Genomic DNA, 13,022 nt, shown 5'->3' on the forward strand with positions numbered 1-13,022 from the left:
GCTGGCTGAGAAGGAAGGGCAACTGCTGCCTGCTCAGCTTCAGCACTGAAAGCTGTGCATGTCTGAAGAAGTTAGAAGGGGTGGAAGTTTTGATCCCTTCCACTGCTGGCAGTGCAGAGTGGCAGGGCAGTGCCTCAGCCCCATGCTGCGAGGGACTGGAATGTGGTCTGATGCTGGATTCAGAAGTCTGCAGAGTTGGTTGTGATTAGTCATTGTCACACAGGAACCGGAACTGTTCTCCACTTCTAAGTTTTTATTAAGCACAAGCTGTGCCATGGAAATTCAGAGGAATGACTCAGGATACAAACCTGATCACTCCAGTGGGACCTCATCCTTCAAACAGATGCTGCTGTATGCATCCCTTGTTTGTTTGCAGTCGACTCATGCTGAGCCATAGGAGAACATCACTCTGATCTCCAGTGGGATGGAGGGATGCAGAGACTCGTGGAGGAGAGGGCAGATGCCTCCCAACATTCTTTCCAACATCCTTTCCAAGCAACAGTTCAGGAGGCAATAGAAGTTTAGTAGTGGATGCCCTGGAAGATTTCATGCGTGTCTTTCCTCAGGCTTTTTTTCACTTCCTGCCCCTAAAGTCTGAAAAAAAATTGAGATAAAAATGGCCTTTTTTGAAGTGCTGGTTGCATTTGTGTGACTGTCAGTTAGCTAGCCAGGTTCCTCAGCTAGCCAGGAGCTCTGTGAGCAAACAACCCCAGCTGTAAAGGAAACCCAAGTAAGGGAGCAGCCGGCCTTTGCCAGGTTCCATTTGTATGCACTTGGGTTCTCAAGGTCCTCAGAGGAGAAACACACAGAAGAGCAACACACAGCACTTGGGCTAAATGAACAAATGCTCGCTGGAAGGAGCAATTGCCTTTAGCACTGAGCAGGCAGGCTGGCTGCTGAAGGAATATCGCATGCTCTTTGTTACTCCTTAGTATCTCTGGAGCAGATTTGGGGTGGTTTTGAGTTAGTGAAATGTTCTAAAAGCATTGTGCAGATGGTACAGATACTAAATATCTATCCCTATGAAAATCAGTAGTGGCAATGATTCACCTCTCTTTTAAGGTAGTGCAACTGTCTGTAGCTAGGTTATGGCTGATGTCTCACACCTTAGATTTTTGGTCCTCGTTTTCAGAACCTGTTGGTGTGAGACCCCTCTGCCTCTTAGCCCCAGCAGCACCAGCACCTGACATGCCGTGATCCTCGCAAGATTTCCAGGATGTTGCCACTGTCAATGCCTTCTCTGTTTTCCCTTCTCATCACAGCCAAGAACCGTGGGATCGCCATCCCGGTGGATCTGGACAGCCAGGTCAATACCTTGTTCATGAAGAGCCACTCCAACATGGTGCAGAGGGCAGCCATGGGCTGGAGAATGTCAGCTCGCACCGGACCCCGCTTCAAAGAAGCCCTTGGAGGGCCTGCCTGGGATTACAGGAACATCATAGAAAAGCTCCAGGTATGAAAACCTGGTGGTGGCAGAGGTTTTGTGTACCAGCTCTGGAGAACCCAGAGGCAGACTCATGGCACTTTTACTGCTGGCTTGCTGTGACCTTTGCACTTCCAGGTGTCAGGAGCAGAGGTTCTCACCTCTTGTCTGGTGCTGTTCAAGCCTACATGCAGGGCCTTTTGTTCCCTGATCTGACTTTGGCTGCTGCAGAAGTCAGCAGAGAAGGGTGGGATGTTCTTTAGCTTGAAGTGGTCTGCAGAACAGGATCTCCTTTCTGCCTTCTGAGGGGCACATGCCCCATTATGGCTGCAGAGGGGGCTACTGCAGGGTTTAGAAGCCAGATTTGTGCCACTGTGGATCACCTGTAAGGTGGAGATCATCACGTGCATGTAGTGGGTAGACAACATCAGGACTTCATGAGCTAAGAGCAGGACCCAGACAAATGGAGGAGCCCTGAACACCAAGGAAGTAACACCTCAGGTGGTGTCCCAGTACCACGCTTGGCAAGCAGGGTATTTCCAGCCCACCAACATTCAGACTGCTGCTGAGTGTTCTGTGAGCACCGATGCAGAGCAGACAAAAACGGGGACCTCCTCCCTCTTGCCCTGCTTGAGGAGTGAAGAAAGGCTGGATGTTGCCTTGCCTTACCCAGGGCTAGCCAGGGCTCTTGCAGGTGGCCACCAGAAGTGGGTCAGGTAGTCCTGCCCATGGCACTGTGCAGATCTGCAGTGCTGCTGTTCTGGGGTTCTTGGCATTGTAGATGTTCTGGAGGACGTTCTTCTCTCTTCTTCCCTAGGATGTGGTGTCCTCCTTGGAGCACCAGTTCAGTCCCATGATGCAAGCAGAGTTCTCGGTGCTGGTCGATGTGCTGCACAGCCCAGAGCTGCTTTTCCCTGAAGGGAATGATGCCAGGATACGATGCAGCGCTTTCATGTCCAAGTAAGTGGGCGGGGGGAAACCTGATTGCTGCTTTGGAGAAGGTGGCAGGGAGCTAACATCTGCATCAGCACTTCCCTCTGCTTCTCAGCAGTGACTTAAGCTGTGTCTGAGCTCAGGTTGAAAGCTTGAAGTCAGATCTCTTGTTTGACATTTCTCAGCAGTTTAGGAGTCTGGAGAGGAGCAGAGAGAGAGGCTGCTTGCCCTGCCTGTCCAACAATGGGACATCAGTTGCTTGTTACCTGTGTGGCAGGTTCACTCTGCTGTGATTTTCGTAACAGACTGGTCTGGCCATGAAGTTTGTCCAAACCTCCAGCAGAAACTAAAGACAGCAGAATTCATAATAAGGTGGGGTGCTCAGGACCAGTGTTTTGTGAGGGTTTATATTCAGTTTTAAACTGACAACAGCTCTTTTAAAAATACATTTCAGGACACCCCTGATTGGTCTTGAGTGATCAGATGCCTTATTTGAAGTCTGTGCATCAGAATAGTCTTGCCATTTTTTATGGGTCCCTAGGTGAGAAGCCCTCCCTGCCCTTGACAAACTTCACCCCTTCAGCCGAAGTACCCTGGGGGCAATGAGTGCCTTTGGCAGCTCTCCTGAGTCCTTGGTCCATGTTCTGCAGAGGTGGTCTCATAATGCTTTATATGGTTGGGAAAATTAAGCTACATTTTGAGTTTGTCCCATCCCATGCCCTCTGTCTGACCTCCTGTTCAGAGCCAGCATCACATCAAAGTTAGGGTTACTGGACATGGCCCATGGCCCATGAGCAGCCTGCTGGTTTATTCCTTTACCCTCCTTGGTGGAGGGATGCTTTGCAGAGTGATGCAGCAGTCTTGAGCTGAAGGTCAGCTCCTTTAAGAATACTGATAGTAGGGCAAGCCTGGGAGCTGCTCTGTTCTGGACACATAGCTCATGGAACTGGTGAAGATGACAGTGGGAGAGTCCTGCATGGTGTCTCCACTGAGCCCAGGATGCCCTTAGGGCCCTAATCTCTGGAGCTGCTGAAAAGCTGTGTAGCTGTGGCACTTGGGGGCATGGTTTAGTGCTGGACTTGGCAATATTAGGTTTACGCTCGATCTTCAAGGTCTTTTCCAACTGAAGTGGTTTCATGATCCTACCTTAGCAGTGACCTAAGCATAATCAGTCCTGTTGGGTTATGGGGTGCAGGACTAGATGATGCCCTGCCAGCTCTCCCAACCCTGGTTTCAGTGGCTGTAATTTGGGACCATTACTGGTGCCATCTTTCACTGTAAGGCGATGGCCACAGTGCCTGTGCTCTGTGCCCTCAGATTTCTCTTCCTCTTGTGTGTTCTCAAACATTTCTCTAGCAGTGTGTGAGGCAGTGCAAAGAGCAGCTCTGCACAGGGACCTGTTTGAGCTGACTGAAACCCAAAGGCCCATCACAGAGCTAGCTGGAGTCAGGAATGTGCCTTGTTTTCTGGCTTGGAACAGTCCTGCGAGGCCACTGTGCCAACATGAGCCACGGTTACAGTCCACCCAAATGTCTGCACTTGGGAACACTTCCACGTGAGGGTTCTGGGAGTCCTTTTGGCTGAGTGTTGTTTGCCAACTGTCAGAAATACGTACAGGTTGCCACTTTAAAGTTTGCAAGATCCATGGTGAACACTGGTTACCCTTAAATAAAGGTTAAAGTAAGTTATCCTTAATAAAGAAAGGATTAAATGGCAACTTTGTTTTCATCTTGCAGCACCTTGAAAGTTCCGTTTCCTTTTTAATTATGATTTCTCTTGTCTGCTTTTATTGCCTTTCCTTGAGGAGAAATACAGTGACAGGCAATTTTTGCATGGAGAAATTGTAGCATGTCTTAGCAGCAATGTGCAATGCTCTTTAAGGTTTAATATTTTACTTTAAGGTTGATTAATCACACAAAGAAGCTAATGGAGAAAGAAGAAAAGCTCTGCATTAAAATTCTTCAGACGTTACGGGAAATGCTTGACAAGAAAACTAACTTTGCGGAAGAGGTACTGCTCCCACCCCTGTCCTACACAGCCTCAGCACAGCCTCTGGGCATGCTGCTGGCCTCAACAGCAATGCAGCCAGGTAGGAGGTCAGACTGACAGAAGAAACCACCTGCCTTACACAGACAGTTTCGTACCAGGGACTTGACAAGAGTCCAGGCAGGGAAGGTGGAAGGAGTTAGCAACAGCCTTCCTCTGTGTGGTGGTTCTGTCTTGGGCACCTTGTACTTCTGGAGATGAGTCTCCTTGTGCCACCCCTGCCTGTATAGATCATGAAATCAACTGGAAATGGAGGTGTTTTAATTGCAAGTGTACAGCTTTTCCCTGCTGCCTCTGGTGCTAGACGTTTGCACACCATTTACTTTTTAATGCTTGGAAATAGGTGATGGGAATATGCAATCTACTGTAGGCAGAGCTGCCAGCTTTGAGAAGTGGCATAGTTTGTGCCCTACAAGTGTCTAATTACTGCTTGCACTTTCCTTCACAAAACAAAGTTTTTCAAATGCCTCTTGCCTGAGCCTTAAGTCCAGACTGACATCAGCTGTCTCTTCTTTCTGAGCCTGGTGCCTGTGCCTTTTGTATGATTTCTTCTCCACCCAGAATCCCAGCATGGCAGGGGTTGGAAGGCACCTCTGGAGACCATCCAGTCCAAGCCCCCTGCCAGAGCAGGGTCACCCAGCATCAATCCACAGGAACACAGCCAGGTGGGTTTGGAACGCTCCAGAGAAGACTCCACAGCCTCTCTGGGCAGCCTGCCCCCGGGGCTCTGCCTCCCTCACAGGGAAGGACTTTTTTCCTCATGTTCATGTGGAGCCTTCTGCGTTTCAGTTTGTGTCCACTGCCTCTTGTCCTGCCACTGGACACCATTGGGAAGAGCCTGGCCCCATCCTCCTGGCACTGCCCCTTTAGCTATTGATCAGCATTGATCAGACCTGCCTCAGGCTGCTCTTCTGCAGGCTGCACAGCCTCAGCTCTCAGCCTTTCCTCGTAGGATGGATACTCCAGGCCCCCCAGCATCTTAATGGCTCTCTGCTAGAGTCTCTCCAGTACTTCCTTGTCCTTCTTGAACTGTGGAGCCCAGGACTGGATGCAGTATTCCAGATGGGTCCTCAGCAGGGCGGAGTAGAGGGGAGGTGGCCACACTCTTCTTAACCACATTGCTGAGCATTCCCCAAATTCTCTCAGTGTTACTCACTCCTCATTAGGAATCACAGAGCTTTCTCTTACCTCTCAGGGCCCTCTTTTCATCCCTTCACAGCTGACAGGTTTAGTCTTTCACCTCTCAGAGCCCTCTTTTCGTCCCTTCACAGCTGACAGGTTTAGTCAGGGATGTTTTTGGGTTTCACTTTACCTTGAGAAAAGGTACTGATTACAGCCCAGCCTCTATTGTTTCACTTAGGCTTTTGCACCAATAGAGTAATTAACAGTACTCACTCAAGTTACTGTACCAGACAAATTCTCCACCATTCAGGTAACCTAACTGGGAGACTCAATCTTAACCCCAACCTGACCTTAAGAAAGAGAAGGTCTGTGGTGATTAAGATGCCCAGGCCTACTGCTAGTTATTTGGGATTTTAAAACAAAAAGTTTTGCTTCTGTCGTACGACCTGATAAAAACCAACACCTTTTGTTCTCTTATGGTAGAGGAGCCCTGTGCTAGAAATAGGAAGTATTCACAGTGTCTTTGTTCTGTATTGCTTGTTTTGATTGCAACATATGGACATAGTGCCCAGGCTTCTAAGCAACCTGCTAGACAGGATAAAAAAGCCTCTCAAGGCAGAGAAGTGAGATGAAGAAAGACAGAGACAGGAAGAGCAGAACATCAGCTCTCCTGCTCTGTGCAGCTACAAGCAGCACAGGCAGGGAAATCCAACCCTCTCTTCACCTCCTGCCAGTAGCAAAATAGGCCTAGGCCTGAACAGATGAATCTGTTTTAATGTCATGCCAAGAGTGTCACAGATGAGGCAGATATCAGTATTCTTACTTATCATTCATACTTATTCTGACAGCTTTCTGGGTCCATAATGCCACTGCACCACATGGGAAAACTGACCTGCTTTGGTAACTGCATGCTGTGATCAACTTCACCAAACCTCCCCAAAATAACTGCAGGGACCCACCAAAAATTAACCTCCTCTCAGGGCCCAACACTTTAAAATGAGCCTGAAAACATTCAAGCAAAACAGTTCTGCCTGCTGCCTTCTCTTGAGTGCCCTGGAGTTTAGACTAAGGACTGCAGTGAATCAACTCAGACAGCTACATGAGCAAACAAGCTTGTGTGGCTTGCAAGTGCTTCTCCACCTTGCTACTCGCTGTTCATGATATGGACAAGAAAGGCATTGAGGGGCTGAAGCAGGTCCAAAGAAGGGCAATGAAGCAGGGGAAGGGTCTGGAGAACAGGGCTGGGGACGAGCAGCTGAGGGACCTGGGGGTGTTTAACAGGGAGAAGAGGAGACTGAGGGGAGACCTCATTGCTCTATACAGCTTGGTGCTGCAACATCTCATGTTAGGAATCAAAGTCTGACTTCAGAAGTTCAATTTGCAGTCTGTAAATGACACAGAAACCCTCCTGGTCATTGACTGGCTTCTGCAAGTAATTGTGGGTGATTATTGTGATCTCCTGGGTTAAGCCCTGGACCTAGTTGTATTAAGTAAGTGGAATGATGCTTGATCTGCAGCCCCTCTCTTACAGAAGGCTCTTCCAGAGCAGTGTAATGAGATCCCCTCACAGGCTGCTGCTCTTCAGGCTGCACAGCCCCAGCTCTCTTAGCCTCTCCTCATAGCATGGATGCTCCAGTCCCCTCTACATCTTAGTGGCTGTCTGCTGGACTCTTTCCAGCAGTTCCCTGTCCCTCTTGAAAGTGAGTCCAGAACTGGGCACAATATTCCAGGTTTGGCCTCACCAGGGCAGAGCAGAGGGGAAGGAGAACCTCCTCACCCTGCTGGCCACACTCCTCTTCATGCAGCCCAGGCTGCCAGTGACCTTCTTGGCTGTGAGGCCTCATGCTGGCTTGTGTGTTGAAGGACAGGTAGGACGCATCATTTCTGATCTCTTATGGAGAGGGACCTCCTGATCTGGTGTCAGAGGAGCACCTGGGAGCCGAGCACAGCCTAACTCCTCCGCAGGACCAGCTGCATTCAGGATCTTGCCTTCTCTTGACAATGTGTAATTGGCAGCTGTCGCTGTGATCCAAGTACCCTTCAGCTCAGGTGAGTGAGCAATGGTATGCACTGCTCACTGGCCCATTCCTTCATTTCAAAACCTTGATTTGTTTGTTCTCCAAGTCATAAACACATCCAGTGGCAGGCTGGTTGTAAGCACATCTTTCCCAGAGACTGTAATCTCAGTGGCTTCTTTTTATCACATTGTCAGAATATGAAATGTTTTCACCCACATTTGCTGCAGAAATATGAAGCCCCAACTCCTGATTGATCAATTGGTTTGGAACCTGTATCACCTGCCCTTCTCACATGTAACATCATTCCTCTTAAGAAGCATTTGATGCTGTGAAATACTTCTTCTGTTGGTACTGATTTAGACAGCATCAGCCAAAACAGTAACGACCTGGAGGAGCTCTGAACTTGCCAGAGACCCTAATTTCTGCTCTGGCATTTCCCCTTTACACAGAGTGTGGCACAAGGACGTTCCTTATCTTCCCACACTTTTTTCATAGCAGTTTCTTCCTATGGATCTGGTCTTAAGCGTAGAAAAGCAGCAGGAAGATGGTAACTGCCTGCAGTCTTTGGCATCCTGCTCCATTGGCATTACTTTGAGTTACAAACAAATGGGAAAGTGCAAGGCAAAGGAGCTGTTTAACAAAGAGAACCTTCACGTAGCTGGAGTGTTTCATCTCCCTCCTCAGGTACAAACCCCATGGCACTGAGCAGCATCCTTTGTGTGAACAACAGCAGCTGGATTTTTATTTTGATGGTGTTTTGAGTACAAGTGGGGTGAATTTCACTAAAGACTTCAGCTCATCTAGAAGTTAAAATCCATGCTCATTGTAGCTATTTGAATCGAATTCTACAGCGCAGAGGTATCAGGATCAAAGTTCCCTTGTTGTCAGGTTTTAGTTATATCTTCTAAGTAATTAATAAAGCAACTGAAGATTTTTAGGACTTGAGTAGAAGGCTCTGGCATATTCTAGACTGGCAAGTGTCTAGGTGACTGCCCAAAGATATGTTGCAGGTTAATGTGTAAAATGAGTCAGCAGTTTTATAGTTCACATCTCCAGCTGTGTTGAATTTTTCCTGAGGATATATTCATATGCATAAATATAAATATTTATTTCAGATTAGGTATTCCTTTTCCATCTCTCTTCCTAGTGAGCAGCAGATTACCTCCATGGTGGAGTCCTGTTAGAAGATAAATATTTGAATGTGCATTCTGTGTCCTGCCACCATATGGTTTGGTTTGTAATGGAGTAAATGCTTAGGACATCGAGTGTCTGAGATGCTCCTAGAGTTACTTAAAATGAGGAAAAACATTCCCATGGGCCCTCTAACTGTAGTGGTGCTTGTTTCAGGTATGCAGCTGACATCCTAAAGTGTCTGTGCTTATCCATGGAGCAGGAGCAGTTCCCATAGGGGCAGCAGGAGTTTTTAATACCCTGGGAGGAGCTACACAAAAGTGGGAAGGGGAGTTCAGAGGAATCTGTGATTGCTGAGTCTAGGGAGAGAAACAAGTTGCAGGTATGCTGAAGTTTGGGATGGTTGCAGTTGTTCTGCAGAGAGTGGAGAAGAAAGCTGCACAAAGCTGTTCCTGGCTCAGGCTGAAGAAGCTTCTGCCCCCACACCTCCCACTCCCTCTTCAGGGAGCCCCATTGCTGAGCAGGTTCTGTGTCACCGCTGGGTAAGGTTTGTCTTTACTGGTGAGCCTGGAGGACTGCTGCAATACCACAGACACCACTGTGTGGCAATTGTGGACTTCTGTCTGCTGCCTGTGGGAGCAGGTCAGCTCCTGCTGCTCCTCCTGCACAGCTCCATTTGCCCAGCACCAGACGTCTGCAGTTGTGGAGGGGGCAACAGAAAATGTCTCCTTTGGTTTGGAATTTCCCTGAAGGGGAGAAGGCTTCTTGTGTTTCCTGGCAGGTGTTTTGTGTTGTTTTGGTTGGGCTTGGGGTGCTGTTGGCTGTCACAAATTCGCTGTTTAATGTGTGAGCAACCAGGCCTGGGGAGAGCACTGAGCAGAAGGCTATGAGTTGTGTTAGGGAGGGCCAATGCATATTTATGGCAGACCTGGGAGCCGGTCGTGAAAATGAAACCGGCCTGATGCCACCACACCCAAATCTTTGATCTCTGTCTTAAGAGCAAACAGAACAAAGCAGGGGGTAATGGACTCATTAGGATGTTTGGCCAGTGATGGATGGTCAGGGCACTGTGAACGGGGGGTTACAGAAACTGCTGGACTCTGGGATGGGGATTCAGGAAGGGGCTTCAGCATCTGAGCTCCTACAGAAAGGCTCTGTGGCTGGTGCTGTTCTGGCTCGGTCAGTCCAAACACAAAGAACTGAAGGTGTTTGTCTAGGATAGCAAGATGGGAAGCGAAGAAACAAGAGCTGGCCGAGCCCCTCCATTCAGCCTCTGTCTGTGCTTCTGCTCTTCATCTGTCACCCTGTGAGGAAGTAGGGAGGGTTGAGCATTGCAGGAGGGTGGAAATTAGATCCCACACCTTGACCAGGCTGTCTTGCCAGATACTAGATGTGAGGGGATGCTTGGAGGGAAGGCTTCCGTATGTGTCATGCAGGAGGATGCCAGGGTTGTGGCTGAAGATGTGTGCCCCACCTTGGAGCCACCTACCTCAATCAGGAGCAGGGAAAAACTACTGCAGTGTGCTGGAAGAGCCTGGGGGAAGCCTACTGAGGGAGACAGTATCTGACAGGGAGCAGGAGTGAGAAAGCTATTTTCTTTTGAATGGCTGCAATTACTTGCTTACCCTTGCCACACAAAGCAAGAGACAGAGAAGGCTTGATTCCAGGCCACAGATGAGAGCTGATCTGGAAGTCTCTGTCTCGCCAGACATGAGGAGGAAATGGAACCCACCCTTCTCTGATTGGTTTCATACTGAAGTCATTTCTAAGGACTTCATCACCGATGACATCTGGCCAGGTCCTAGTCTGTGGTGTGGTCCCCTCCCCCCTCTCCCCTTTTCAGGAAAAAGAATTTGTTATCCTGGGCTTTGCAAACAGCTCTTAAGCAACCACAGGAACAGCCTCTGATAGGAGTGGATGATTTTCCCTGCATGATGAGGACTTTACCCAGCATGTTTGGCCTTGGAATAGTGCCTAGATGGCATTGCCAGCTTGAATTGTCAGAGCTGCTTTGTCCTCTGTCCCAGGCAAAGAGGAGCCTGCCGGCAGGCACTCTGAGTCTTATTTCACATCCCTGCTTAGTCAGAGCTGCCAGCCCTGGGCACTGAAAACCCTGAGTCAGGCCACAAACAAATCACAAGATCTGGCTTGGAAACCATGAGATTTTTTAATTACAAGTAGTTAATTTGGGATTTCTTTTGAGTCGTTAGAGTGTTTGTTCTTCCAATTTTATTCTACAAATCCCAGAGCTTGAAATATGCTTCAGTGAATTCTGCATGTGTTTGTTTACTGAAGTGAAAGCTAGGTTCACTTATGGTTACCTGACCTCTGGAGCTGGTAAGGAGCATACCAGAATATCTAAAAGATCTGCACTGACCAGGCTGCTCAATGAGGTGCCTGTTCTGCAGCTGTTGATTGCCCTAAGGAGCTTAATTATCTCGGTGTCACTTTGACCCTTTAGGCTTTTTGCAGAGAGCTTTTTCTGTTGGGCACAGCCTGAAAGTGTTCTTTCAGCTGGTGGCAAAGGACACTTTGTGCAGGTTGCGCCTTGTTTACCATGCAGCAGCTTTCCACGGACAGCAGGTGGCACCTTGCAAAGGAGGCCCCAAAGCACCACTGCAGTTCTGCCATGCTGGGCTCTGGCTGGGTGCCCACACGTGCCAGAACCTTGTGCCCTGCAGGGCCCCAGGAGGACTGTGCTGGCTGCTCATTGAGCTTTGCTGGAACTAGGCCTTTTCTCATCTGCAGCCAACTAGAGGTTCTCAGTTCTAGGGTTCCCCCCAGGCCTCTGGGACGAAGTTCAACACTTTGGAAATAAAACTCTTCCAAATACACAAATGTTTGTCAGTGGCTCTTAGAAGATCTGTGCATTTAACCAAAGGCAGGGAGTCCTGCACCTTGTGGGGAAGTTCTTCCTCTGCTCCTCGTCAGGGAAATGCTGCTGGCCAATGGACTGTGGGGCATGACTTGTCCTGGCTCTGTGAGCAGACCCATGATAACTAGGCTGCTCTTGTGAGACAGAAGAAATACCAGTGGAAGCTGACTACTAACAGTACAATGGGTGATGGTCAGTCGATGCACCCTGGATGGCACCAAGGGTTGTTCTGGTTGTTTGTCACATTTGCCCTGCTTGATGCTTTGTGAGGCTGGCTGTAGCTCTGCAGTCACCTGGCTGAATGCAGCTGTTTCTGTGCCCTGCTGATGTCCATCCCCAGGACACTGCAGGAGCTCGTTTTAGCTGGGCAGCAGCTCCTAGCCTGCCAGAAAATAACATGGGTCTTTCACTGCAGTTTTTTTTTCTTTACATAAAAAAATCAGGGAGTCACCCAGCTGATAGAGACTTTGATCCACAGTGTTTATTCTGATTTTTAAACTCTAAACAGTTTGCAACTGGAACGGTTCTCTTGACTTTTTAAGCCATCTCTATCTTCCCTACTTTTTGTACGTGGTTTTTTTCTTATGTTCTGTTCTGAATTTAGCTGAAGAAAGACTGTTTGGGAAGTGTTGCCACAAAGAAGTTTTGAACTAGCCAACAGTTTATGGCTTCTGTGTCCCCAGTACTTTGCTCCCTCTCTGAGTTTTGCTCCTCAGCCCTGCATGTTGAGATTTCACTGGTAAGCCAGCTGGGGCTCTGCCACTCGTGAGAGCTCTGAGGTAATGAAATCAGAGTCAATTAGAAGTGTTTTCTCAAGCCCTCTGCACGGTTCTGAGCTATTAATTTCCCATCGCAGCTCTGCCAGCTGAAAAGTAGCTGCTTTATTGCCCCGAACTACAGCATGCACATAGAGCTCCATCTTCAGCAGGGGCCTCTGGAGCCACAGGAGGTGGCACAGCAGTGGCAGGGCACAAAGCAGCTCTTTCAGACACATTCTGGCCAGGAGGGCACATGTGCAGATGGGACCAGTCCCAGGGCCCATCTGACTGGAGTAGGAACTGCCCTGGGGAGGCTGCAGGTCCTTCTGCAGTAGGGGCATAGATAGATTGCCCCAGTGCTTGTGTCTGACGGTGACCGGTGTGGTGGGGCCAGCACTTTGCTCATTCTAGATCTCCCTGCTGTGAGAAGGGATGCAGAGGGACAAGGGAAGGAGGGGAATTGATCTTCCCTGTGATGGGCCACTCAGATATAGCATCACCTTGGAACACCTGCAGGGATGGTGACTCCACCACTTCCCTGCACAGCCTGTTCCAGTGCCTGACTGCTCTTGCAGCAAAGACCTAGTCCTGCCCTGGTGGATTTGAAGCCATAGTCGAGGTACTACTGCTGTGGGCACGTGTCAGGGCAGCAGTGGTCTAAGGTACCATGAGCTAACTCCAAATTTGGGCTCCTCTCCAGGGGACCAAGTGACTCA

General features: G+C 49.0%; 1 protein-coding gene across 3 annotated transcripts in view; it reads left to right on the forward strand.

The window, feature by feature from the left end:
- Positions 1-13,022, forward strand: part of ITPR2 (inositol 1,4,5-trisphosphate receptor type 2) — a 175,758-nt gene that overhangs the window by 102,630 nt on the left and 60,106 nt on the right. For all 3 annotated transcript variants that reach the window (XM_054386630.1, XM_054386633.1, XM_054386631.1), the window contains exons 35-37: positions 1,263-1,453; positions 2,241-2,383; positions 4,258-4,366. In XM_054386630.1, the coding sequence (XP_054242605.1) occupies positions 1,263-1,453; positions 2,241-2,383; positions 4,258-4,366 (443 nt within the window). The remainder of the gene's footprint in view (positions 1-1,262; positions 1,454-2,240; positions 2,384-4,257; positions 4,367-13,022) is intronic.

This window comes from Indicator indicator, chromosome 14, assembly GCF_027791375.1.
Source record: "Indicator indicator isolate 239-I01 chromosome 14, UM_Iind_1.1, whole genome shotgun sequence".
Taxonomy (NCBI): Eukaryota; Metazoa; Chordata; class Aves; order Piciformes; family Indicatoridae; genus Indicator; species Indicator indicator.